At 47.4% G+C, this 27,957-nt stretch overlaps 2 protein-coding genes across 3 annotated transcripts in view; one reads left to right on the forward strand and one right to left on the reverse strand.

Moving 5' to 3' along the window:
* LOC107511677 (stimulated by retinoic acid gene 6 protein-like) overlaps positions 1-5,970 on the reverse strand; it is a 38,997-nt gene extending 33,027 nt beyond the window's left edge. For both annotated transcript variants that reach the window (XM_016146263.2, XM_036217862.1), the window contains exon 1: positions 5,858-5,970. In XM_016146263.2, the coding sequence (XP_016001749.2) occupies positions 5,858-5,877 (20 nt within the window). In that variant the 5' untranslated portion in view covers positions 5,878-5,970. The remainder of the gene's footprint in view (positions 1-5,857) is intronic.
* Positions 5,971-12,190: 6,220 nt separating this feature from the next.
* Positions 12,191-27,908, forward strand: IGFBPL1 (insulin like growth factor binding protein like 1). The gene is made up of 5 exons (XM_016146218.2): positions 12,191-12,688; positions 21,132-21,241; positions 22,008-22,124; positions 23,818-23,962; positions 26,968-27,908. Exons 1-4 carry the CDS (start codon positions 12,241-12,243, stop codon positions 23,956-23,958), a joined length of 816 nt encoding a protein of 271 aa, XP_016001704.2. The 5' UTR covers positions 12,191-12,240; the 3' UTR covers positions 23,959-23,962; positions 26,968-27,908.
* The last annotated feature ends 49 nt before the right edge of the window (positions 27,909-27,957 follow it).

Genomic DNA, 27,957 nt, shown 5'->3' on the forward strand with positions numbered 1-27,957 from the left:
TTATCACACAAATTTATATTTATGTAAATTATGTAATAAATAACATACTTATAATATATGTTTATTTTATATATTTATATTTGTAAATATAAAATACTTACATTTATATTAATATTTAAATATAAACATTATTACTAAAATATTTATATTTAATACATTTACAAAATTATAATATAAATATATGAATCTAAATTTATTATTTATTTTTATAAATATATAAAATATACAAATACATAAATATTACATATGTATTATATACATAAATTTACATATATGTACCATTTTTAAATAATGCAAGAACTCAAAAGACTCTCTCTGAAAGAAATATTGGAGAAAATTCTCAAATAATAAGAAAATGAATCTGGAAGAAGGAGTTAAAAGTAACAACGATGAAAGAAATTAGTAAAATATACTGTTAAATACCTAGCTAAGTCATTACTGTGAAACGAACGTTTGAGATGGCAATGAGGAGCTGAAATACCGGATGATATCCCACGTGGGAGGAGGGAGAGGAGGGAAAGGAGGGGGAGGAGGGGGAGGAGGGGGAGCAGGGGGAGGAGGGGGAGGAGGGGGAGGAGGGGGAGGAGGGGGAGCAGAAGGAGGAGGGGGAAGAGGGGAAGGTGGGGAGGAGGGGGAGCACGGAGAGGAGGGAGAGGAGGGAGAGGAGGGGAGGAGGGGGAGCAGGGGGAGGAGGGGGAGGAGGGGGAGGAGGGGGAGGGGGGAGGAGGGGAAGAGGGGAAGGTGGGGAGGAGGGGGAGCACGGAGAGGAGGGAGAGGAGGGAGAGGAGGGGGAGGAGGGGGAGGAGGGGGAGCAGGGGGGAAACAGGCGTGACGCAGGGCGAGGCAAAACAATGACCACATATTCGTCATGTGGAGCGGGTGATGTAGAAACTTGTTTTCTCTTTCCGGGCTTTGTATAAGAAAAATATAATTCTAGGTAAGTATGTTAAAATCCACAGTTAACTACCAGAAAAAATATAAATAAAACGTATACTAGTATATTTTAAAGGGCGTATGAAAGAAAATTCAATCATTCTAATGAAATACGAGAAGAGATAAATGAAATAAAGATTAAGAAGAAGCTCCACAAGAACAAAATGTCTAATAGTAAGCCATTAACAAAGGAACACAAATATTCAATAAATTCTTAAAATCTCAAGTAGTAATAAAAGCAGAAATTAAGATGAAATGCTGCCTTATACATTAAATTGGGAATTACTGAAAATACTGTCCAGCCTTATTGAAGGTTAAGATAAGGTGGTATGCACTTACTGATAGAGTATAAATTGATATAACCATTCTGAGGGTTAATTTTGCAATATATACAACACCAAGAACCTTTAAACACAGCAATTCCAGTTCTATAAATTCTACTTCTAAAAATATAAACTAAGGAAATAATCAGAGCAGTGCCTGAAGATATGTACCAGAATGCAAAGATTCTCAATCTCTCCCTCATATGTGTGTATAACATTTTAAATGTAATATATGCTATTGTAAAACACTCAAATATTTATGAATGTATAAAGCAGTAAATAAAAGTCCTTTCTTCTCTCATAATTATGTGCTTATAATCTATATAGTTTTAAGCAAAACTGGGATCAGACTAAACTTGATTTCTTCACTTAATCAATAAACGGAAGAAAATACACTTAACAAAAGGAAATTTCTCGTGTCAACTTATACAGACCCACTGGACGTCTTTTGGATGGGTGACCCTGCCTGTACAATATGCCACTGAGCCTGTCTCCTGCTTGGGGGGGCCCAACCAGTTAGCCTGGTAGCAGATGGAAACAGGTAGGCTCAAGGAAGCCGTGGATAATGCAGCTCTCTAAATAAGGGGTCCATAGCTATGGAATTGGTGCCTCTGGGCTATGCTTCTACTCCAGCAGCCACTGCACTCAACGGATGAAGCATGCACTGGAGTCAACCCAAGTTAGAAAGCCATCAAGACCCCCTTCTTAGTCTCTGAGATTCATACTTCTTCCTAGCGGTCCAGGGATGGTGAGGCAGATCTGTTGAAGGGTAGACAACATCTGCAAGGTGGCATCAAAATACCACTCCCAAATATAGAAGGTCTGCTTTCTAGTGGTGACGGCCTGGAAATGTGTTTAGGATGCACCGTTAAGTAAAACCACAACAACAAGAACAACAACAAAAAACAACATGATCCCAAGTTGTGAACAATGTGTACTTCTGTGTGGTGGACCTAGAGGTCATTGTACTTTCTTTTTCCCCTGAAAAAGAGCCTCCGTGCTCAGTGAGTATTGATCTTTACCCATCCCTTCTCTGCTTTTGAACAGCTCTGATCAAAGAAAAGGATCTTTCTTTTGTTGGGCTGAAAGGGGACTCTCATTGGCTGTGTTTCTTGCTCCTTAGACACTAGACCCTGGCTGCTCTTCTGTCTGTGGAGTGTCTGGGGTTAGCCCTTCTCCAGGCTGAGTGTCCCTCCCCAGCCTCAATCCAGTGCATGGCGTGGGCAGCCGGCCTGGCAACCCTGGCCTTCTGCTAAGTGTGGGGGTGTCAGGGATTCCCTGGCCCTGGTGGCCCTCACTACACAGTGGACTGAAGTCCTTCCCTTGGTTGACCAGTAGCCAGAGCAGCTGCCTCCACCTGGCCCCGTGACCAGTCTCCCACTTCCATGCTGCTGGCAGAGTGGCCCAAAGCATGGCACCCTTGCCCAGAATGACCCCCCAAGCCACCATCCTCCTCCGAGACTCTCATGAAAAGAGGCCTGGCCAGGAAAAAACCCTGAGTCCACCCCATTCCTGCCGATAAAGTGCTGTGGCTCCTTACGCTCAGGGGGTCTGTGGGTCTGTTTAGTCACTTGTGAGACAGTTGAACTCCTTGAGACTTGGGCCACTGTCACTGCAGCCAGCCCACTGTTCGGAAATGTCCTCACCAGATGGGGAGCTCCTTGGGGGCATTCATCTCCATGTACCCAGCTTCTAGCCCAACATGTGGCAATAGCAGGTGCTCACTTTTTAATATTTCTTAAATGGATGGATGAAAAGTTAACATTTCTCAAGGGCCTACTGTGTGCCAAGCTATGCTTTAAGTGTTATACTTTTATTAACCAATTTCGTCCTCAGACTAGCCCTGTGAGAGAGGTACTATTATCACCCCATTTCACAGATGAGGAAAGTGAGGCACCTAAAATCAGGAAACATGTCCTAGCTTATTCAGCTAGTAAGTGGGGGAGTCAGGACTGGATCACATAAGTAATTTCCAACTGTCACATCCTATGACTCTTCAATGTAATTTTCTGTTCCTGTAGCCAGGGCAGTCTGAGCTCTCTCCGAACAAAGATACGAGAATCGCAGAAGCCTGTGAAGAGTTGAGAGTGAATTTGTGTACCAGATTATTTGTGCACAGCTTTCAGAATTCCACGGGAGAAAGCAAACTTCCTGTCCAAAATGAAATGCATGATGAAATGACAGGCTGTCTGGATTAGGGGGAGTGAGTAGGGGTGTCGGCAAAACAAGACTGCCATGTGTTGACAACTACGGGAGCTGGCAAATGGGGATGTGGGTGTTCATTATACTAGTCTCTCTTCTTTCGTATAAGTGTGCACGCTGTCATAATAAAAAGCTAGTCTGTGACTATCACAAAACCCACAGAGGCTGCCACCTTGCTGATAGTCTCTCTTCCCAGCTCCTCTTATCGCCCTCAGGCCTGCCTCTGACAGCCTCCCCAGGAAGTACTGTCTCCTTGTCTACCTCTCTCTCTAATTGCCTGGTGGTTTGTCTGTTCTGTCACTTTCTGTGACTCTAAGAACCAGGGGAAAGTTGTACAATGAAAGACACATACACCCCCTGTTTATATTCCATTTTCTCCCAGGGCCTCTCTCTTCTCTGTGTGCCCAAATCTGTTTTCTTCTTTGCCTCAACCTCTACTACCCATTTTGACCTTGCTATACAGCTAGGAAAAGTCGACTCTGGGTCAGCACCTTCCTTCAGAGCGTGCGTACGGGGTGTTTTCATGCTTGTGTGGCTCCTCAGATCTGCCTGGAGAGAAGAGACTGGGATTTGGTCAGAGACCTTGCAACCTTGGGCGAATTATTTCTCCTCCTGAAGCCTTGGTAGCTCCATCTGCGGAATGGGTGTGATATCATCACTTCCCTAGGTCATCGAACAATGGGTAGGAATGGTGCTTTGCTAAGTGAAAAGCACCTTGCACACACGTTCTTGGGCCTGCCTCCGCCCTCCCTACAACTGCCTCCCACAGATGCTGTTCCATGAGGTGGGAGTGAGGACCCCAAGCAGCAGCCTGGCCCCCAGCAGATCCTGAGGGCGCCCTCCTGGGGTGGCACTGGCACTATCAAGAGACACAGGAGCCACTGTACCAAGGTGCTGGACACCCAGGCTGGGCGCCCTGGCTCCACCAGCGAACCGGCTGGTTAACTTCTATGGGCGCTGTGGGAAGTGTTTCACCGTTTATACAATATTCTCATTCCTTAAGCAAGTCCTACCTTAAGCTTTGAGGACCAGAAATGACATACTAATTGGCCTTTCACGTCTGTCCTGTCTTTTCCCTGTTTTCTCCCAGGGGCCCCCTGCTTCCTGCTCTGTGTCCAGATCTCTGTTTATTCTCCTTTGCCTTGACCTTGCCCATTCATTCGGAGCTTACTGTATGGTGAGGCTTGGTCAGCTCCAGGTGGGTAGCCACCTTTAGAGGGCGTTCATGGGGTATAGTCACACATGTCTGAAAAGTTTAGAGAGAGCTACACACACAATAAAAAATGGTGACTGAAGAAGACAAAAGCCCACTTTTCTACTTCCTGCCATGCTTAACTGTCCAACAAAGCAAGACTCATTTTCATTTCTCCTCACATAATAAAATAACAATAATAATAGCTACTATTTACTGAAGGTTTGCCACGTGTCAGACATTGGACTAGTTGTCCGACTAGTCTTTCTAGTTATCCCATTTAATCCTTGCACAATGCAGGCAGCCTAGACTATTATTCTCACTTCGTGGATGAGAAAACTGAGGCTTAGAGAGGTAGAATAAATGCCCAAAGTCACTCAGCAAGAGAGCAGCAGAGCTGAAATGTGAATGCTTGTTATATTTTCTAAACCGGAAACATATTCACACACTAAAATTACGTTAATACGCTGAAAAAAGGTTCTACGTCTGGAGTCCTTGGAGAGGACAATGGCCCCCTACTCTTCACTGGTCAGACAAATCGGAACGACATGCTCAGGCCTGAGCCCTGTCCTGTGAGAAAGGTCCTGACAAGCCGGCCCATGTCCGGGGAGGTGACTGTGATAGAGGGAAGGTCCTTGGAGGGATGCGTGGAGGCTGTGGGAGGCAGAGGCTGACATCAAAAGAATGTCGAGGGCCCAGAGGGTACAAGTGACACCACAGAATGGGCCAAGTTCTTTGGGTCCAGCACAGACTTTTCTTCTGAGTCAAGACCATGGGGTCAATTGCCTGCTTCCTGGTCATCTCCTTTTGGATGTCCCTTGAGCACTCCAGTCCAACATGTCCCAACGGAACACACGCTCCAACCTGCTCCTCCTCTGGGGGTCCTCACCTCAAGAATGGCGCCACCATCCACCCCTCAGTTCGTGCCTCTACCCACCCAGCTGACTCCTTGCTCTCTGTCTACCTGTCCTTCAGGCCGCCCTCTGGACTGTTTCCTGTCACGTGTCCTTTTCCATGCACTGCTATCAGGCTTCCTCCCTCCTGCCCGGTGTCTGAGACACCAGGAATCTCCTTTTCCAAGTGACTCTCATGATGCCAAACCATGCCTTTCTGCCAGTTTCCATAAATCACCAATGTCAGGGAAGACAGCTGCCAGGACACGTGGTTGTCCAGCATAACGCATTTTACACCTTGTCTTAGAACTCACCTCTCGCTTGTGGAAAGCATCTCAGTGACAAAACACTGCCCGGTGAACAGTTTGCTTCTCTAGATTATTCCTTGAGCTTCTCAGCCTCTTGATTATGACGGTCTGATAGTCTGGTGTTCTGCCCAGTTCTCTTCACAACACCCAAAAAAAACCTCACAGAAAAGGCAAACACCCAGTCAAATATTTACCAGATAAATGAAAGCAAGCAGGCGGCCTTCTTCCTTGTTTCAGAGTACTGCTGGCCACTCTGCTCTTCCTCCTCTTCTCACACTGCGAAAGCAAGACCTTCCCTTCTCTTTCCTCTCTCCTGGGCTCATGCTGGTTCTTTTCCGCCCCTGATTAAGCACCGGCCCCTGGGCTCTCAGAGCTTGGCCCAGCAGCTGAGGCCTCTTCCGCTGGCTGTAAAAATTCTTACAGGCAATAAAACAGGACTCTACCCTAAGGCAATAAACCAGGGCTACTGGCTTCAAGATTTTCCTTGGAAACAAAGGCCACCCATTTGCTGGGAGAAGGGGCTGGAGTCAAGTTCAAAAGCAAACCCCACATGTGTGATGGAGAATGTGGTAGGATTTCCCAGTTATCAGAATGGCCCATGGATTCTAAATGGCCACCCTGTTTACAAACGATGTTCTGGAGCCAAATGGGAACTAGACCACAGGTATCCTCATCTGTCAATTCACTGCATCCATCAGCTCCCAGGCCAGTTAATAGAGCCACCACACTTTTATCACCTACAAGTTGTTGGTGATAAAGTTACATTGTTAGCCTCTCTGATCCTCGGTTTTGTCTAAGATAAGTTATACTCACTTATGGACATGTGAAGTTGAAATAACCTAATATACTTAAAACGCTTAGGAGGTGCCTGACACAGGAAGCACTCGATGGACATTAGCTGTTATGGGCACCTGTGCTCTGCTGGGAACTGACTGACATGTGAGTACACAGTCACATCACATTAATTGTGTCCAACTCTCAGCTCCCCTGCCAGATCACAGTGGCTTAAAGCCAGGACTAGATCTGATTCAGCACGATGTCTGGGATGCAGCAAGGCCCCATAAACGCTTGTTCTTAAAATTGAAAATAATGAAAGAATAATGAAAAAAACACAGAGAAATATGAAGATGGGGTACAATATAAGTCTCACTGGATGACGAGAAACAAAGAAATGCTGTAAAGTCTATAGAATCAGGTCCTCTCCTTCCCTGGGCAAAAAGCAGTTCTCGGGGCCTCCATTCAGGGAAAAGACTTGCAAACCCCTCTCCTTCCAGGCTCATGGAGACGCGCTCTCTCCCAGGTGCGCCCGTCTGCCAGGTGCTTCCTGGCCCCACAGGCTTCGAATGGACATTTTAAATTCTTGGGTTATCATGGTGGTTTGTCTCACAATTCTACAATTTCTCTCTTCTTACAATTAAGGAAGAGTCACTCTGAATTGCTACTGACGGCCCTAGTGAGGCTGGGAAGGCAGCCACCTTAAAGTGGGAGAAACGCTTAGAGGCTTTGTTCTAAAATGCTTAAATTCAGCAAAATTTCATCCATAGTAATAAGGACCCATTTCTGAGAGGTTACGATGGTCTAGACATGCTCCTTTCGAACCTGGAGTCAACTCTATGTGATATGTTTCCTTTGCCCTCACTCATACTTTCTCATCTTGGTGTTGAATCCAAATATAGAACTTAACATGTATCTGGAGACCATTTCGACATTCGATTCCCCTCTACCATCCTACCCTATGCAAACATTCTCGAATATTGCTTCTCCTATCCGATGTACATTCATTCCTTTTGGAAGCTTTGGGGCACTCGAATACTTTTGCTGAATTCATCCCGGTTATTAATAAAACGCTGACTAGAACCGAACCTTATGACACTCCACTAGAGAGCTCTTTTCAGGAGCCACGTAATGGTGCTGCAGTCAGCTGGCAGAGAATGAGGAAGAGATGACTGACTACACCAGAGTTCAGGTTGGGAAGGGTTACTGTGCTTCAGCCCCGTACTGAGCAGGGTTCAGAGTTCTGGTGACATGACAGAAAGAAATTCAGTTCATTACAAAGGCCGTGCCTGTCTCCTCAGTGCTGAGAGCTTATCACAGGACAGCCTCTATTTACTATACAGACATATGGCTTAATTATTAAACTCAGAAACAAAAGAACTCAGATATCTGAAAGACCTATTACAACTTCTCCGTTAAGTAATATTGGAGGCTTTCTAGGTGGGTTTGACCCATGACTCAGAACATTCTTCCTCTCTCTGAAGAAAATAACCTATATTCAGATCCTATCCCTTTGTCACAAACCAGGCTGACTCACCCTGCTGGCAGAATAAAGGCAAACTCCTTAGCTGGGCATTCAATGACCTTTGTGATCTGCCCCCAATTTATCTTCCCAGACTGGACTCAATTCTGGATGGGTCCACAGGAGAGCTTGACCATCCTCTCAAGCGCCATCCATCTCCCTGCCCTCACTCATTCGCTCATGTCACAAATAATTTACAAAGCACCTGTGTGCCAGGAAGTATGACAGTCCCTGAGGATAGACCCTCTAGGTACACATCTTGTGCCTTCTTCCCAAGTTGGCCAAGATCCTGGCTTAAGCACAGTGTCCATCTGGGAAGGGTTTTGGTGCTTTTCAATTTATCGCAGATGGACTAGAGAATGAGGGAAGAGCTTACTGCACCAGAAGGCTGGACAAATTGCTGGGATTGGGCTGCACAGGACAGACAGAAGCAGCAGATTGGACTCACGAAAGACATTTCTAGAGCATAAGGAGGGGGTCCTATTTAAACGGAAGACCAACCAAACAGAAGCCTAGGCTATACCTCGGCTGGTACACCCAGAAACCTACCCCAACTCTGTCCTGAAGAGCTGTGTGACTTTGAGTAAGTCCCTTCCTACCCTGTGCTGCAGTAAGCCCCTCTGTAAGGTGAAGATGTCAGAGGTGGTCTCTAAAGATCCCTTTTCCCTGACTCAGCTCAAATGTCACCTATGTGAAGACTTGCCTGACTTCCCTCACCAACCCCATTGCTTCAGGCTGACTCACACTTCTGATCATTCTGTGGTCATCTGTATGCATTTCTCTTCTCTCCTCCTGACCAAGAGTAAGAGTGCCTTATCCCAGCACTTTGGCTCATTTGAATTATTAGAAAATATTTATCAAACTAATATGAAGGAGGAGGGTCATTTCTAGACCTGTAATCCCTGCATTGTCCACAAGGTGGCAATTTGTACCAGTGGCCCCAACACAAACCTTGCATTTTGGTGGAAGCCCTGGGAAAAGATGCTAAAGGGAAGAATGGAGAACCAGGAAGGACTTTCTGGGGACTTATCCTCTGGCTCCCTGGTGGGTATATGCTATCCCCTTCCCCTCCACATTTAAAGTGTCTGCCTGTCAGACAGCAATGTGGGCCTCAGCTACCAGTGTCAACCCTGGATTCCGAGCTTCTCAGCTGGCCAGGCAAGGCCGGTGATCTGGCCCTCACTGATGTCCCCAGCCTCACCTCCTGAGCCTCCACAGCCCAACACAGCACTGCTGCTGGGCTGTGGTTTCTCCTTGCTCCTAACTGTGCCGAGCCCCTGCTGGTCTTCACGGCTTCAGGCACTGTTCCCTCTCTCCACCCTCTTTCCAGACAACACCTACTGTCTCCTCAGGATTGTTGAGGAAGCGCCTTTTCCAAAAAACCTCCTTGACTCTTGCCAGACAATAACAGTCGGGCCCCCAGTTCCTTCCCTGCTGAGAGAATTCATCCCCACTTTTTCCCATAGTGTTAGCTAGCATTCTGGAAACCAGAGTTCACTGGGCTATGGGTTTTCAGGCAGTTTTAAAAAGGAAATGGATGCCAATTACCTTCAAAGCTTTGGAATGTTTTCTCCTCCCAGAAACCACAGGCTCAGGGTTGAAAAAAGTCTTTTTGCTTTAACTCTCAAAGAGGCATGTTTACATGATGCTCTCCCTATTACTTAAAAGGCATGTAGATCATGTGGAAATGTGCCTTTGCAACTGTGTATCCTAACCTTCATAAAGCAGGTGAATTTCATAGTATTGACACTGTTCAGTTACTGCTTCCTCAATGTTTGCATAAAAAGCAGGCGAATCATTCCTGTATATATTTAGTTTCTAATCATGACTGTATTTTATCCAGCCTAGGTCTCAGGGTCAGGCACTGTACCATGGAAATGGTGGCTCAGTTAGAAGGACTTAAAGATCCTCTCAATCTCTGATGCCTTGATCCCACCCATGCTCCTTGCCCAGACTCATCTTTGAACACCCCCACTGACAGGGAGCTCACTACCTGTGCAGCCTATCCATTCTCTCTTTGGACAGCCATGACCATTTGAAAATTTGAACTTACTAGGAAGGATGTCCCTGAAAAATCAGCGTGGGGTTTATTTCTTTTGTTTTCAAGTCCTGCTTTGTTCACTTAACATTATAAATTTCCCCTTCATATCATTATACAATGTTGAATTTCTTCATATATATAACCACATATTTACAAATATGCCATCGCATGATATGCAATTTATAATTGTTATTTCACTAAACAATATATTACAAACATCTTTTTGTTTCAGTTAATCTACATCTCTTTCCTGATTTTCAACGCCCACATAACACATAACACTATTGTTAGATGTACCATCATTTCTTTAATCATTGCCTATCAGTGAGCCTTTAGACTGTTTCCACTGTTTTGCTGTAGTGACCAACTCCAGAATGAAATCTTCACACACAGTGATATTTCCTTAGGAGAGAAGGGCACAGAGGATCAAGGGGTGTGAGCACTTTAAAAGGCCATTCCAGGAAAGACAGCAGCCTCCTGGTTGAAATCAATTGTTAATAAATACTATACCAACATCATTATATTTAGTTTTCATCACCACCTACCTTCACCCCAGGAAGCTTGATCATACCTGTCCTATGTGTCTGCTTGTAAGGGAAGAGCCGGAGCAGGCCAAGCAGCTGGCCCTGCTCTGACCACCACATCAAGTGGCTTCTGCTGGGGTTTCTTTTGCAGATAAGGTCATCCCCTGAAAGACTGCAAACTGGGAAGGACCTAGGCTTGTAAAGCAAAATGGACGCCACCCAAAAATGCTCTAGCTGGTCTTCCGAGACGCCAAGAGACTTTCTCCATCAGAGGAGTTCAGAAAAAGAAAGAAAATAACATATGACAAGTGAGAGCTAGGGGGGTGAAGGCGAGAAAAGCCATCCATAAAGCCTGGTCTGCAAATCCCTCCCTCTGCCCATTGTCTTCACTTGGCCACAAATCAAACTCTAGCAACCAAGACTCCCTTGGGTTTCTTCTCTAGGTCCCCTATCAGGACAGGGTGCACAGAGCCTGGCTCTGACAAGCATGGGGACCACATAAATAAATAAATGACTGCAAGAAGCTGTTCCACTGTGTCTTTCCAACACGAACTCCTCACTAGGTCACAGATAGGCTGACGCTTATATGCCAGGACAACCAAGAAAGCATTACTTATGATAACAAAAGGACCAAAACCAACTGACTCAATAACTGCAATTTTGTGAAATTAAAAGCTGTGGAAAATTTAAAAGTCCGAGGCCAAAATATATTACCATATCTCATTACAACCCAAGTCATCTTGACCATGAGATACACCACGACTTTACGTAGCATTAAGGGGAGGAAGCAAATTAAATAATGCTCCATTGATTGCACAAGAAGCTAGATTTCAGAGATGATAAGAGGTAGGAAAACTATAGGAAATACCATAGGTGGAAAAACCAAGCGCAGAGTGATGTACAGGGAATGCTAGTGTGTGTGTGTATGTGTGTGTGTGTTGTGTGCACGCGCGCGCACCTATATGATCAATCAAACGTGCCTTTATAGGCATACAAAATTACTGGATACACCAAGAAACTAATAACGAGTGCCCTCTAGAGGTTGGGTTGGGGCATTAAGACACAGGGTGAAGGGAATCCCTCTTTTCATTGTTATATCCATCTGTAAACTCTGAAATCTTAAACGATGTAGTCCTTGCTCAAAATAAAACTTTGAAAACTTCTAAAAGCCAAATAAAATGGCGCACCCTTCTGAGAGAATTAAGGCACATAATGACTTCTGGAGCCTGCCTTTTCTCTGGAGACTGTACATAAAATATTGGTTCTACCATAGCGAGCTCGAGCAAGTCCCGCGCCCCGACTGCGTCTCAGTTTCCTTGGAAAGCTGGTCTCCGGGATGTCGCTCCAGCTCGGAACTGGGGCGGCCGGGAGCCCACCCCGGCGCGCCGGTCCCCGGCAGGGCAGCCTTCTTGGGCGCCCCGCCGTGCAAGCCCGGCCAATCAGCGGCCGCGGGGCGGGCGGGGTGGCGGCGCCGCGCGCGCAGAGCGGAGCGCGAAGCAGAGGCGCCGCTGCCGTCCCGAAGCTGACCATGCCACGCTCACCCGTACTCTTCCCGCTGCTGCTTCTGTTGCTGCCGCCGCTGGCCCCGGGCCTCGGGCTCCTCGGCGCCGGCAGCCGGCGCCTGGAGTGCGGTCCGTGCCGGCCGGAGCGCTGTCCAGCTCCCGTACACTGCCCGGCGCCTGGAATTCCAGCGCGCGACGAGTGCGGATGCTGCGCGCGCTGCTTGGGCGCCGAGGGCGCGAGCTGCGGGGGACCGGCTGGCGCGCGCTGTGGCCCCGGGCTGGTGTGCGCGAGTCGCGCCTCTGGGGCAGCGCCCGAGGGCACCGGGCTGTGCGTGTGTGCGCAGCGCGGCGCCGTCTGCGGCTCCGACGGCCGCACCTACCCCAGTGTCTGCGCCCTGCGCCTGCGCGCCCGGTACTCGCTCCGCGCGCACCTCGGCCACCTGCACAAGGCACGCGACGGCCCCTGTGAATTTGGTGAGTCCGGCTTCTGCCCCGCAGTGGAGAGGGTGGGACGGGTGGAAAACGAGGCACCCCAATCCTCTGGGGTATGGGGCGAAGGACTGCCGCTGGACCTCGGTGGACAGTGCTGCCCGGGCCTCAGTTTTCTCTTTGGGAGCAGTTTTCTTATCTGGCAGGGTGCTCAAGGAGACTGGAGCAGGAACTCACATCCTGCACCCTCCCTTACCAGGCTCCTGGAGGCACTAGCCACCAAGCCGGTCGGAATTTGGTGAGCCTACTTAAGTGCTTGCTGATGGAGTTATTTGCAGGCCTGACATGTTTGCCTCCACGAGACTGGCAGTTTGGGAGAGACGGGCCCCACTGAGTTCAAGTCCCTGAGGTCCAGTACCAGGCCTGGTCCGGGGTTGGATTGTTTGAATGGAGAGGGAGCTCCACACCAGGACTCAGGAGTCACTGGCTGAGCACCAGGACTAGGGCCCTCCTGCGGGGTCCTGAGGGAGCTCCCACTTAGGACAGGTAAGACCCTTGGAGCCCTAAGCTCTGAATGGATTATGGTGCTATCAGGGGCAGACCTGGGTTTTGTGGAGCTAAGGCTTATACAATTTGCAGGGTCCCACTTTAAGTAAAGGAATCCAAAATTAATCATTGCTGGAGACCTAGAAACTTAAGCTTTATTAACATCACAGTGAAGTCATCTATGGGTGTTATTGCTGCTTGCTCTCTGTATGTAATTTTTAAAAATCAAACAAAAATAAACCAAAACATTAAGGGTGCCCAGCAAACCCACTAGGTTTTGTAGAACTGCTCCTGTCTGTGCTGCCTGGGGATGGCTGTGGAGAGTCTAGGATGAGTGAGCTAGTGGCTGGGGAGTCCCAAGGAGCCTGTATGGGGGTTCTGGCTCGTGCCTGGGGACCAGTCCAGACCTAAATGCCTAAGTCAGTGTAATGATTCAGCTCCAGGAAGGAAGAATTCGTGGTGGGGGTAGGCCTTAACGAGCATTGGGAACTTTCTAATATTATTTTCCCTCAAGCATTCCAGGTAGATGTAGGTCCAAGAGACCCAATGGGTTGTTAGAGATGGAGAAGGAAGGCTCCTGTCCCTGAAACACAAAAACAGCGTGTGACCCGTCAAGCACAGGAAAAGTCACTGTTGGCTGTTCCTGATAGGGACTCCCATGGAGGAGCGAGCTCTGTGCTTCCCTGAGCAGCCTTGGGCTAACGCCTTCCCCTCTCTGGGCCACATCAGCCCCTGGGGAGCCACTGTTGAGGTCCCTTCCACTTCGAACCTTTGTTTCTGCTCTGTGGCATTTAAGCAGTCTTGTCTCCTTCCTTCTTCTAGTTCCTGTCACTGTTTTTTACAATCTGCTTTCCTCAGCAGTTCATTCACAGGCAGTTCTCTTTGTCTCCAGACAGGTAACACTTTCACTCCACATGCAGGAGGCATAAATGCTGACCAGGTTCCCAGAATCTAAACCGTGTAGATGATCTGATGATTTCTCCCTGGAGTGGTGTTCTCTTCCTAAGAGAGAGATGCCTTAAAGATATTCAGACCAAATCTACTATTGTGTGGAGGAGACTGAGACTCGGGGGGATGGGGCAGGGGACTCAGCCAGGGTGACCAGTAAAGCCTGATCAGCTCCCAGGTTCCCAACACCCTGTTCAGCGCTCTTTCAGGACTTGATAGCTTTAAGTCAGGCAGGTGGTGGTTGCCATGGTTACCCGAGTGAGGCCAGATGGCAGATGGAAACCCCATACCCCTAATTCATTGAAAATTACCGAATGACAAGTAAATGTGACAGCCCCTCCACTCTGATCTATGGGATCTGAGGCCCACCTCGGGCACAGGCCTCAGGCATAAAGACGTCCATGGGACCAAATGGAGGCAATTCAGAAGCTGCTTTTAATGATCCCATTAGTGACAGTCTCCAGGTTTCCCCAGAATGTACTTCTTCTTCCCCACCTGAAATTGTGTCATCCATCACAGACCAGGCACTATTTTCCTATCACTTTTTGTCCTGAAATGTTGCGTGGCCCCTGCCCTAGTATCCCCATGAAGCATGAAGGTATGAGTAAGGGGTTCGTTCCTAGCTAGCAAAGGCAAAGGCAGCACCTCACTGTGCTGCCCTAAAGCCATCCTCTATTCAGAGGATGCAGCAGGAGCACTTTTTAACAATGCCCCTGGGGACCCTAGTGGATGGGAAGCAGACTGAGTCAAAGCAGCAGCTGTTCTGCTTCAATATTGGTAATAAAACCACCCCTCCTCAGCTCCTCACCTACTCCTTCAATATGCGAGCTCCTGACTTTAATAATGAGGCCTCTGTAAACATATATTAGGTTCTGCACAGCGCGAGAGGTGTTCTTGTACATGCCTCTGCGGGGCATTTAGGAACAGTTTCAGGCTTAAACGCTTACCTTTCTTCCTATGTTCTAAAACGCCCCAAAATGCCCAATAATGAGAGTATTCCTCTGATCAACGCACACTTATTAAAGACCTACTATGTTCCCACGTAGGATATTCTTTACTGTTGGGTGGCATTCGCATCCCATCTTCTTACTCGGTTTTTACAACTACCCTGGCCAGGTCTCACTCTCATTTAATAGAAGGGAAAACAGGCTCGCAGAAGGGAATTCCCTGGAGCTACACAGCTACTTCCCAGCTGAGGTGCGGCTCCAGCCTGGCTTTTCCTGGCTCTTTTCAGGTAGAGCCCAACGGCAACCTGGGGAACTTGAGTAGGAAGGTCGCACGAACTGGCTACATTTGAGTCTTGAGGGACCCTCAGTCTAGATCCACCTTCCTATTTTTCCCCCAAGGTATGTTGCTGGTTCCTCTTTTCAGCACTGGGTGATGGCTCCTGAGAGGAACAGGCATACATTCATGGAAGGGGAAGCATCTGAGAGGAGCCTTGAAGGATGGGTAGAAAATTTCTGTTGAAAAGGGGTGAGGATGGAGAGGCACAGCATGAACCCAAGCACGGAGGTAGGAGGTCCTCAGTCAAGTGTGAATCGTGGGCCTGCTGGGCAGCTACCCAGTGGGATGGTCGAGGAAGGGGATGAGGCCCCTGGTAGTTTAGGGCAGGGTCATTGCAAGCCTTGAGTGCCAGGCTGAGGGGCGAAGCTTCATTCTGTACTAAATTATTGGTTCCATTTCTCAGCTGTACGGTGGCATGAAATTACGGTTGTTCTTATGTCGTTATCGCTGTCATTAAAAGGCTGTTGTGCCACATGTGCGCCCTGACCATTTGCGAACATTGGGAGCGAGTGGCATCCTGCACACAGCAGGCTGGTGTCGTGTTCTGAATTAGGTAGGAACAGGGTCCCGTGCCAATGTCCGCTAGGACGCTGAGCCCCTGAAGCTTCGGCTCCTGAGATCCTGAATCTCAGAAAATTCACCTTGGTTGAAATTCGAGCTCCACTTAGAAATCTCAGTCTTTGTGAGGCGTGTGTTACCAGGTAACCAGGAGAGGCAGCGAATGCCACTTTGTTAGAGGGACAAAGAAGGGGGTCTGCGTTCTCAAAAGCCTTTCATGCCGAGGGAGGGGTTTGAGGCGCAGGCTGCGGGGAGCAGGATTAAGCTGTTCCTCATTCCACATGCCAACGTGACTATTAGCATAAATTATCAGGGTTGTTCACTGCTTGATCATGAAATTCTTTGGTTGTGTGCTTTTTCCTCCAGGCAGATGGGGGTCCTGGGGGATGACTTTTGATATTCTTTCTTTTCCTAGCACCATTAACTTTTAAAGAAATCTCAGAGGCATTTGGGGAGATCTTTCATGCCAGCCATCAAGGACATACTTAGTTGGCATGATGGGAGGACAGGTGACCACATGGTATAATAATAATACCAATCCCTTTCGTTTGTATAAATCTGCAGTCACATCCATTCTCTCCCTTCATCCTAGAGGACATGGGCGGAAGTCATCATCTTAAATTGTAGGTGAGGAGGAAATGGTTAGCAAATTGCCCAAGCTCCTGTGTTTGGTGACCAGACCCCTGGGCCTTTGGGTTTCCCTGGGTGCCATTTTACCCACCCACCGTGCTGCCTTTGTTGGGGCTCACCTGGGTGACTATTCTGTGTTATTTGAGGGGTGGATCTGTGCCATCCCAGCATTTCCAGGGCTGCGGCTGGCACGAGGAGAAGGAAACAAGTATTGAGCAAGGAAGGGCTAGAGAGACAAAGCTGGCGTATTCACAGGCTGGACTGACCAGGCACCATCCTCCCTCTTGAAAGCCACATGACTTGTCAGAGGCAATTAGAAAGGAAAGCCCTGGTTCTTCCAGGAGAGAGGCAGCTCTGGCAACAGTAGGGCGAGAGGCTGTGCCCTGGGCTTGCCCGAGGAAGGGCTGTGGGCTGGGGCCTCTGGAGCCTCCGGGTAGGGCCTGCTGGTAGGCCCCCTCATCAGAAGTCAGTAGAGGGTCTCAAGCAAGCAAGGCATCTTTGAGGAAACTACCCTTGGGATAGTACAACCCAACCCGCCGAGTCCTCAGGTTTCTCCACGGAAGCCTTTTACAGCTTGCAGGGAGTCTTGTAACTGTTCCTCACAACAGCCTATGGGAAGGAAAGAGAAGGGAGAATGGATTCCCATACCCATTTTAAAGAAGAGGAAACTGAGGCCAAGTCACAGCACTGAGGTGCGGCAGAGACAGGATTTGAACCTGGGTTCCTCCTGCTTGTGGTAATCATGACGTTGAGCACCCCAGTGCTGCACTCGAATGAGCCTTTGGGGACAGTAGGACTGGGAATGCCCTGTTAGTACTAAAGACACATCAGCCACTTAATGGTATCTTCAAGAGATCTGTTCCCTTGGGGTGATGCGTGGTAGGGGGTGGGGGGCGTCATTCCTGGACTGGAAAGAGTCAGCATAGCAGGGTGTCCTGAGACAGGCCTGCTGGCGGGGTCAGCCATTAGCTGGTGTTTGGGAACTGGGGTTTTGGGAGGTACCCCTGCCATGCCCAGAACTGCTGAGGGTGGCTCACTGCACCTAAATTGTGAGAAGGATAGCTGCACACCTGCTTTCCTTCTGGGAAACTGGAGTTTGGGTGCATAGTGGGCAGAGGGTGCCTCGGTGACTGGCCCCCAGTAAAAACCATCAGGCACGGAATCTCTTAGTGAGTTTCCCTGGTGGATGGCATTTTGCACATGTTGTCACGATTCACTGCTGGGGAATTAAGCACGTCCTGTGTGACTCACTGGGAGAGGCTCTTGGAGGTATGCACCTGGTTTCCCCTGTTTTTGCCCCCTGAGCTTTTTCCCTTTGCTGGTTTGCTTTGTCTCCTTTCACTGTAATAAAACATAGCTGTGAGTAAAACTGAGTCCCGTGGTCCTCCTGGCAAACCATTGCACCTAGGGTTGCCTTGGGGACGCCGAATAAAATACCTAAGGAATTCTTTCTCGAGCTAGAACGGAGCCCATACAGAATAACAAATGCTTCCTTCTAAAAACTCGTGTTAATAGACTTGGGGTGCCTGGGTTTGAGTCCCCGCTCATTTTACCTTTCTGAGCCTTGGTTTTCTCTTTCGTAAAATGGGGATAAATGCAGAGCTGGTGTGAGGATGAAAGAGCGGTGTGTGCGGAAGTGTCGTGTAAGGAGAAGGCAAGGTATGGAGGACAGAGCCCAGAGCCTGGTCCCTGGGCTCACGCATAGCCTCGTCCCACCATTTAGGGCCGGGCGACCCTGGCCAGCTTCCCCTGCAGGCAGCTGGTGAGACCGCCTGAAAAATCAAATGGCTTGATAATCCATTTAAGCCGAAGAGGAGTGCCTGGCACACAGCAGGCTCTTGGTGTCGGCCCGTGGCGTTATTACCGTGATTGCTACTATGATGATGATGACGGATTGTAAAGAGCTGATGTGGATAAAAATATTTTCCATTTAAAATCAGACATGTGAAAATTAAAAACAGATCGCTATGACAAAGAGACACATGAGGGAATTTGTCAAGATAACTGAACTGTTCTCTATCTTGGCTATGGCAGTGGTTTCGTGACTGTATGCATTTGTCAAAACTTAGAACCGTATACGAGAAAGAGTGATGCACATTTAAAAATTAAAAATTCAAATGTCACTTTATCATCAAAAGCAGGGGGCTCTTTTGGTAAAGGAGATGGTATCTTCCTGCCGCAAAGTCAGTGGCAAAGACGGTATTTCCAAGACAGTCTTTCTTAGTTGTAGCTGAGGGAAGACAGGGAGATGGAAATGCGAAGAAAGGTGAAATGTGATTTACTGGTTTATTCATCTAGGCCTGAAAGGGATTGATGAAATCTCATTTAAAATTTATGACTTTACGTGAACGAAAGTAAAACACGTTAATTGAGTGTCCCTCCGGAATCCATCGAAGGCTTCGGATGCCAGAATTCAGATGCTGTTCTGATTGTTCCCACAGTGAGCCAGCATTCGGGCACCGGTTTGGGCTCCAGAGGAGGCAGCGCTGGCAGGAGGATGTGAATAAATCGGACTTTCTTTGTCACCTGTACAGACGGGGCTCCTGCCAGGGAGCAGGGGGGTTGTTGTTCTTTGTGGCAGCCAGGCAGCTAGCTGGCTGGGGCACATAGGGCAGTGTTAGAAGCTTAGGACCTTGGTTCACTGGGGGGACTTGGACTATACTCAGGGATGTGGTAGGGGTTTTGGTGCTTGGAGGGCAGCGAAATGGGCGCAACCAAAGGACTGGGCTGATTAGGCTGAGGGCAAAGAAAGCAGCCTGGTGGGGAGGAAGGCAGTGTCTGTATTCAACTCACTGGAGGCCCTTGGGGCACCAGAGGTCAACCCTGGGATCAATAGGTGGGAGTTACAGGGAGGCAGATTTTAGCTCCAGGTGAAGACAGGCTGGCTGCACAGGTGGTGAGCTCTCTGTCACTGGAGCAATGCCCATGGAGGCTAGATGAGCACATCACAGACAGTCAGACACTGGATCCTGGGGAGTTGTAACCCTCCAGTTTGAGACTCTGTGGCCCTCAGACAATTTTCCAGCGATTTTTTGGCACCGGCTTGACAAGGTCTGCTTCCCAGTCTGTCTGAAGGACTAGAGCAGTTTAATTTCTACACCCTTTCATTCTCTCTTTCCCCTCTTCCTTTGGCCTCCTTTCTCCCTCCTTTAGTTCTCCTTTTCTCCTCCAAGACTGGCCTGAAAGGCTGCCCTTGAGTCACCAGACAAAGCCCCAGCAGTCCACAGACTCAGCAGTTGGATGGCCCGAGAATGGATGTATTTGCTCTTTTATTTGTCTTGTGTTTCTTCATTCAGTCATATGTTTACCAGACCTGCTCCTGACCCCCGCTTGCATGTCATGTTAACTCAAACCATCACTTCTACATTCATCACATGGTTCGATCAGCTCAATAGTCCTATGGAGTAGGGAGTATTATCTGCATCTTACAGACAAGCAAAACCGATCAGAGAGCATTTTCCTCACCAGGGCTCCATGTTGCACCTTGCCCAAGACACTGTAGGGCCAAGCATGCCTTCTTGTGCAGGTGAGACCAGATGGAAGCACCTGGCCTGCAAGACAGGCTGTGATTCAGCAGGTCAAAGAGGTGCAGACCCTCTGGTCCTAGACTAGGCACATTCCCTCTAAGCCCTACAGGATGGGAAGCCATCCACCTATGGAGCTGAGGGACCGGATGGAGGGCCTGAAGGCTGAGGCCAATGGACTTGATTCTTTTAGTCTCAATGTGAACAGAGCAGATGCCAGGCACAGGGAGGAGGGCAGAGTGTGGGGTATCAGCTAAGAATTTCTTACTCAGATTCCTACACGCTTTCTGGTCCCATGTCGCCGGCCCACAGCCTTCTCTCCTTTCTGTAATGTTCTGGCAGCCTAGATCCACTTTGCCTGATTCCCAGTCTCTCCATGGCTTCCAGGTGCAAAGCTTTGCCTCCCACCCCACGGGAAGGTGTGTGGGGAGGGGGAGACCTGAGTATGGACTATGATATGCAAATGGGCATCTTGAACGGACTGCAGGGAGTCTCAGCTCCAGGGCTACGGCAGCTGTCCTACATGGATGGCATTATTCTTCGAAACACCCTCCCTCCCTGTGGAAGGAGAAAAGCCCATCTGCTAGAAGACTCGGCTGTCAGCGAAGTGACACCAGCCCCTCCCGGAGCCTGCCACCCTGTTGTGTAGTTGAGCCGAAAGCAGATGGCAGCCAGGGGCCCTGGAAGGGAGCGTGACGAGACAGGAGCTCTGCCACTGATGTCTTGGGTGACTTTGGGAAGTCGTCTTTCCTCTCCGGACCCCCGTTGTCCTGTTGGTGGAACAAAGGTGGTGGGTGAGGAAACACGCAGGTCGCCTTCCAGGTCTAAGGCAAACTCTCTTCCACGATTCCCTGCCTGAGCGTCCGTTTGTTCTGTGTGGACAGCTTTCGTCTGCCGCGGCTCCCCTCACGTTAGACGGCCCCAGCAGGCTCTGCACCCCAGAAGTGGGGTGCTTGGGACCTGGCAGAGTAAAGTTGTGTTCCCTTGTCTTCTCCCAGCTCCTGTGGTCGTCATTCCACCCCGGGGTGTTCACAACATCACCGGGGCACAGGTGTACCTGTCCTGTGAGGTGAGGGCTGTGCCTCCCCCAGTCATCACGTGGAAGAAGGTATTTATATCCAAGAACTCTATGTGTGTGTGTGTGTGTGTGTGTGTGTGTGTGTGTGTGTGTGAGAGAGAGAGAGAGAGAGAGAGAGAGAGAGAGAGAGAGAGAGAGAGAGAGAGAGAGATGTAAATGTTTTTCTTTTAAGCATTGTTTTTGCGTATATCTTTATATGTGGATCAGAGGATTTCAAAAGGATATCTTATATACCACTTCTGCGCCCCCAGGTTTATGCCTCAAAACTTTTACCCTAAAGCTCTCCCCGGAGAACAGGAGTTGCCATCCTTCCTGTGCCATTTGCTCCCTTGGCCACTTAGCTGTCTAGAAAGTCCTGCTGTTTATCTAGCTTAGACCAGCTAGAGCGAAGTTAGAGCCTGCTTCGTTGGATCAGGGTTTTAGAAAGACAGCTGGTAGAAGGTGACCCAATGATATTCCAAAATTAGATCTTCCTGCAGATTAGTTTTGAGAGACCAGCGTGGGTCACGGCATAGGTCGTCCCTGTGTCTCGACAGCCCCGAGAAGGGCCGTGGAATTCGGAACCGCTTCTGCAAGACGGTGGTGGTGTCCGCATCTTTGCCGTCTGTCCATCAGAGTGTGCTGTCTGTACATACGTTGGGGTTTTTAAATCGACTGATATTTTAGTAAGAATAAGAGATACAGGAGTTTTGGTCTTCGAGTCAGTGGAATAATAAAGACAGCAAGATGTCTGTGAGATGGTTTACATCCAGAAATGCTTTTTCTAAACCACTTCTGTTTTTCCCATCCTCTTTAGGTCGCACGGTCTCCCGAGGGCACCCAGGTACTGGAGGACCTGCCTGGGGACCACGTCAACATAGCTGTCCAGGTGCGAGGGGGCCCTTCCGACCATGAGGCCACAGCCTGGATTTTGGTGAGTATCTCATTTGTTTAGGATTACTGCCTATTATTGACCGGCTCTTATAAAGCACTCTTTTATTTCTATAACACATTACATGTTTCAGAACTGTTCTTAGCCATTTCTCATTGGACGCTACAATAAGTGTGAGGAAAGTAGGGTAGGTAGTATGACTCCTGTGAGTGTAAGTGATTTTCATCGGCAGGCAGAATTATAGCCCTGGAAAGATGTCCAGGACCTAATACCTAGAACCTGCGGGTATGTTCTGTGACATGGCAAGAGGGACCTGGGGTTGCAGATGGAATTAAGGTTGCTAATCCGCTGATTGTAGTAAGGAAGTTACCCTGGATCATCTGTGTGGACCCGATGTAACCACGAGTCCTTTAAATGTGGAAGAGGGAGACAGAAGAAAGAGAGCCAGAGAGATGGCAGTGTGAGGAAGATGTGACCCGTCAGCTGGCTTTGAAGATGGAAGGAAGGGGCCACAAGCCAAGGAACGCAGGCACGCTCTAGACTGGAAAAGGCAAGAAGTGGATTTTCCCCTAGGGCCTCTAGGAAGAAGGCGGCCCTGCTGACACCTCGGTTTTAGCCCACCGAGACCCATTTGGAATTCTGATCTCAAGAACCGTAGATAATAAATGTATATGTTGTTTTAAGCCGTTAAATGTGTGGCAATTTGTTACGGCAGCCATAAGAAACTAATGAATTGCCCAAGACCACACGGCCGATGAGGGGGGAAGATGGCACATTCACGTCCTTTCACGGCTCTTCTGTGCCACTAGCAGCAGTTTTGCGAAGATGAGGGGATGCCACGTGTTTGAAGGAGCAGTGGAGTGATGAGATGGTCCGTGTTGGGCAAGGCACTCTACCGCTCTGCGTTTCAGTGTCCACAGTCGTAAAAAAAAAAGGGGGGGGGCTCTGGACTGGACAGCATCATGACCGTCACAGTCTGTGACTTACCTGCGAGTTTCCTGTAACATGAGAATAACGATGCTCCCCCTTCGCCCACAGTCGGTTTGAGATCCAAACGAGGTGGTGCGTGTACACCCTCGCCAGCTTCTAGAGGGACTCGCAGCTGATAGAGGTCGCTGTAAAAAGAGAAGGCAAGAGACGAGAGAGCAGACATGGGTCTGCTCTGCAGGGGGTGTCCTCCTCACTGCACCCCATCTCTGCGAGGTTTGGTGACTCTTCTGCACCCAGCTCAGAGACTCAGAAAGCAGTCAAGCCCATGGCGTTTTCAACTCTGAGCCTCAATGTCCGCAATTGTAAAAGGAGGGCTTTGGGCTGGACAGTGTTCGAGGGCCCTGTGACCCTAACATTCTCTACTTTATTACAAGAAAATGTGGAGAAAAGGTTATCTCAGGTGTTAATTTATGACGGCCGCCTCCACTGGGAGCACTTGTGCAGTAAATTTTTGTTCATTTGCAGCATTTTCTTTATAATGTATACCTATCACCTTCAATAAGAGCATCGGGTAGCTCACAGTAAAAGGCAAGAATGCAGGGGAAACATTCAAATGAGAGGCATGATGGAGAGGGTACTGAGAAGGAAATTTAATTCTTCCTTGGCAGCCAAGGCAAGAAGAAAAATAAAGTGAACTCTAGCTTATTTTGAAAAAGAATAAGTGTTCAGACATAATAAGACTAAATGAGGATTTGATTTTGCTGTGTCATATAGCACCATATAAACTTGCCTATTTTATTTCTAGATCAACCCTCTGAGAAAGGACGACGAGGGAGTGTACCAGTGCCATTCGACCAACGCGGTTGGGGAGGCCCTGTCCTATGCCACGGTGACAGTTATCGATCTGAGTACACGCAGCTTCCCAGCTGCAGATGACCGCATGTGACAGAGTGAGGACATGTTCTGTCACTTTCCGTATTGATACACACACCTGTGTCACAAGAGATTGAAATGGCTTATAAGATATGTAACAAAAAAAAAAGAAGAAAAATATAAAAATCAAGGAAACTAGAGGAATGCAAAACAAGAGTAGGAATATATTGCAATTAGCAAGTAGAATCTCTAGATTGTTCTACGCGCATATCACTCTGGGCTTCCCAACTAGCGTGCACGTCAAGAGCTGTGAACATTATGGGCATTCATAAGGTGAAAAAGACCAGTCGTTTCTTTCTGTTCCTGCAGATCCTCCTAGAGAGGGCCCTGAGAGGGCAGACATTGTCACTGTGACAGCACCCATGTGAAAACATGCCCGGAAAGGAGATAACGCGAGCTTCATTTGTCTGTGTCCAGGTTCCTCCTTGTCAGCAGCTCTGGCCTCTCCAGGCTGTGCATCCCTGTCCTCAACATTGTGCTTGCTTCGCAGCACATCTGCAAAGAATCTGCGTCACCCTGGGCCAGGTGGCCCTTGTCCTCATAGTCACCTGGGTGGGAGTTGGGGCCGAAGCTGCCCCCCACCGACAGGTGGGCTGTGAACTTAGGAAACGAATCCCTTTATCAGCCAAACTTTGCTACTTAACAACCTTGCTGGTTCATGTCCACCAACATTTATCTCTTGCTCACATTCCATGTCAGAGGCGTACTGTGGGTTGGCTGTGACTGCATTCCATGTGTCTTCTCACATGGAGACCCAGCCGAAGGAGCAGATTCAATGTGGAATATGTCCACTCCTATGGCAGCAGCAGAGAGGATGAGCAAGAGGCCGGGCCCAACACACAATCTCATTTGAATGTTCTGCTTGGATGTGGTGTATGTCACATCTGCTTAAGTCCATTATCCAAAGCAAGTCACATGGCCACATCCAGCATTATTGGGGTTGGGGGATGTCTGCTCCTGTCACAGGAGGCCAAAGTCAGGGAGGCATGATCCTCTTGCAGGATCGGATGAAGGAATGGTCGCAAACAAGCACCACCACCAAGGCCCACTGACAAGTTTTTAATAGAGCAGGAGAAATTAAACAAGTTTAACAGTTTATGAAAAGCAAGATTTTGCTCTGGTTGTAATCCGTATTACTCCATATTTAGCCACCACTCTTGTGCATCTCCTGCGTATAGATAGGCCTTACATCAGATCTGTAGGGAATGCACAGAAAACTGGAAAGTGAGCGTATTAAAGCACAAGGAATGCAATATTAAGGAAATGTGGGGCATATGTGAGTTTGAGGCAAGAGCAGTGACTTAGAACTGGGGGGAAAAAAGGAAGACTTCGCTGTGGTTTCTTAAGGGGTCGATGGATGGGTGGGTGCAAGCAGTAAGAGCTCCCAGAAATGGAGAGGAAAATAGAAGGTGTAAAACCATCAAATAAAAATTCAGTTAGGTGACTTAAAGCTGCCCTCCTGATACTTGACATTTTGTTTGATTGTGTGTGTGTGTGTCGCTATAAATATGTAACAAAAAGTCAGGTATTAGAACTTTTTGTCCTTTACATTTATACATGTGTACATATATATGTGTGTATATGTATGTTTGATGTTTTAATATATATTTCATTTTATATATGTATATTTAAGTGTAAATATGTATGTACTTCTTTTAAAAACAGAAATGACGCTAGGCTATGAATATAGTGTATTATAAATAGTTTTCAAAAGGGAGCCACAAAGAACCATAACATTTTAAGACCATTGCTATAGCCCAGTTCTTTTTTATTTTTATTTTTCAATTAAAGTTAATTTCCATATCATTTTTTATGAGTTTCAGGTATACAGCATAGTGGTTAGACATTTATACAATTTATGAAGTGATTTCCCCCAATTAGTCTAGTGCCCATCTGGCATTATACATAGTTATAACCTTATTATTAACTGTATTCCCTGTGCTGTACTTCACATCCCCGTGACCGCTTTGTATTTTATATTTCTCAGTCCCTTCATCTTTTCACCCAGCCCCCTCCTATCTGGGAAACAGTCGTTTGTTCTCTGTATCTATGAGTCTGTTTCTGTTTCGCTTGTTTATTTGGTTCTAAATTTAGGTTCTACATATAAATGAAATCATATGGCATGTGTCTTTCTCTTTCTAACTTATCTCACTTAGCATAATACCCTCTGCGTCCATCCATGTCATTGCAAATGATAAGGTTTCATTATTAATGGCTGAATAATATCCCATTTTACACATGTACCACATCTTCTTTATTCAATTGTCTATTGATGGGCACTTAGGTTGTTTCCATATCTTGGTTATTGTAAATAGTGCGGCAGTGAACATAGGGGTACACATATCTTTTCAAATTAGTGTTTTGGTTTTCTTTGGATAAATATCCAAAAGTGGAATTGCTGGGTCATAATGTAGTTTTATTTCTAACTTTTTGAGGAAACTCCAAACTGTTTTCCATAGTGGCTGTACCAATTTGCAATCCTACTAACAGTGCACGAGGGTTCACTTTTTACCACATCTTCGCCAACACTTGTTTTTTGATTCATTGATGATAGCCATTCTGACAGGTATGAGATGATATCTCATTGTGATTTTAATTTGCATTTCTTTGATGATGAGCATCTTTTCATATGTCTATTGGCCATCTGTATATCCGCTTTGGAGAAATGGTCACAGCCCAGTTCTTGAGTCCCCTCTATAATATGCACTATTGGCCAGCTCTTGCTTGCATGCCTCCAGAGATACAGAGCTCACTACCACAAGACAACCATCTTTGGATTTTCCACCTGTTGGAAGTTCTTCCTCATATTAAGCTGGAATCTGCCTTCCTGAAATGTCCACCCACTGGTTATACATGTATTTCTGGGTCCCCACAAGGCTCCTTTGCTTCCCACCCACACTATTCCTTGCTAGGGAGAGATCTAAACTTAAAATCATTTACTTCCCACCCCCCTCCATTTAACACATGGTTGACTGTGACAGAGCAGGCTTCTTTTCTCTAATTCTTTTCTCTTTTCTTCTAGGTCTTAGAAACAGTGATCACAGGAAGACAGAAAAGTCAAGCCATGGATCATTTTGCTTTGTGAAGAATTAGGACAACTGTGTTTGTAGGTTAACCCTTTTGTATGTTTTTAAAAATTAGATGCAAACTAGATTCATACACAGATGTAGTTTTTAGCAGGGAAAACATTGGGAAAACAGACTGCATGTAGTTTTTTTATACTTTTGAAATGAATTGCTCCGTGAGAATTTTAACTACTCTCTCCCAGGGAAGATCACTTTGTGGTATAATCATAATTCTAAAGGGCTGAACGAGGCATGTGTCAGCTGTGACTCTTACCTCATTTGTCTGTGTGTTATAAAAGGATGGCAGGGACGGGGTTCCCTCTGCCTGACTTCTAACTTGCTATGTGACCTAGACGGGTCCCTCCGCTCACTGGGCCTAGGTCTCTTCACCTGTGAATATAGCATTTGGACTGGATGTTACCCATGTCCCTTTGAGCCTTGCCATACTAGAGTAAGATAGCTCTATGGAAAAAAATACAATAAGTGTGGTCTTAGCATTCTCTTTAAAATAAATGTCACTGCTTCATACCAGGGTGTGAACAGCTGGCTATAGCTCTTCTATTCCTGCCATTTTCCCATTTTAAAAAGATTTAGTCCTAAATGGGACACTTTACCAGACTCAGAAGCACCGTTGGCTGGGCATTTGGGGACCAAGACATCCACTTTCTTAACAAGCCCAGGATTCACTAACCAGATGGGCAGCGAAGACCTGGCTTCTGGACATCAAATTGTAAAAACAGGGTCAGATGCTCTCTCTGGGCTGTGTAATTAGACTGTAGTAGAATATGTTTTACTTAGAGATGTTTTGACTTCACCCAGGAATAAGGCTGTCTGTCTTCCTTCCTTCCTTCCTTCCTTCCTTCCTTCCTTCCTTCCTTCCTTCCTTCCTTCCTTCCTTCCTTCTTTCCTTCCTTCCTTTCCTTTTTCTTTCTTTCTTTTTTTAATGA

This window comes from Rousettus aegyptiacus, unplaced genomic scaffold (assembly GCF_014176215.1).
Source record: "Rousettus aegyptiacus isolate mRouAeg1 unplaced genomic scaffold, mRouAeg1.p scaffold_m13_p_3, whole genome shotgun sequence".
Lineage (NCBI taxonomy): Eukaryota > Metazoa > Chordata > Mammalia > Chiroptera > Pteropodidae > Rousettus > Rousettus aegyptiacus.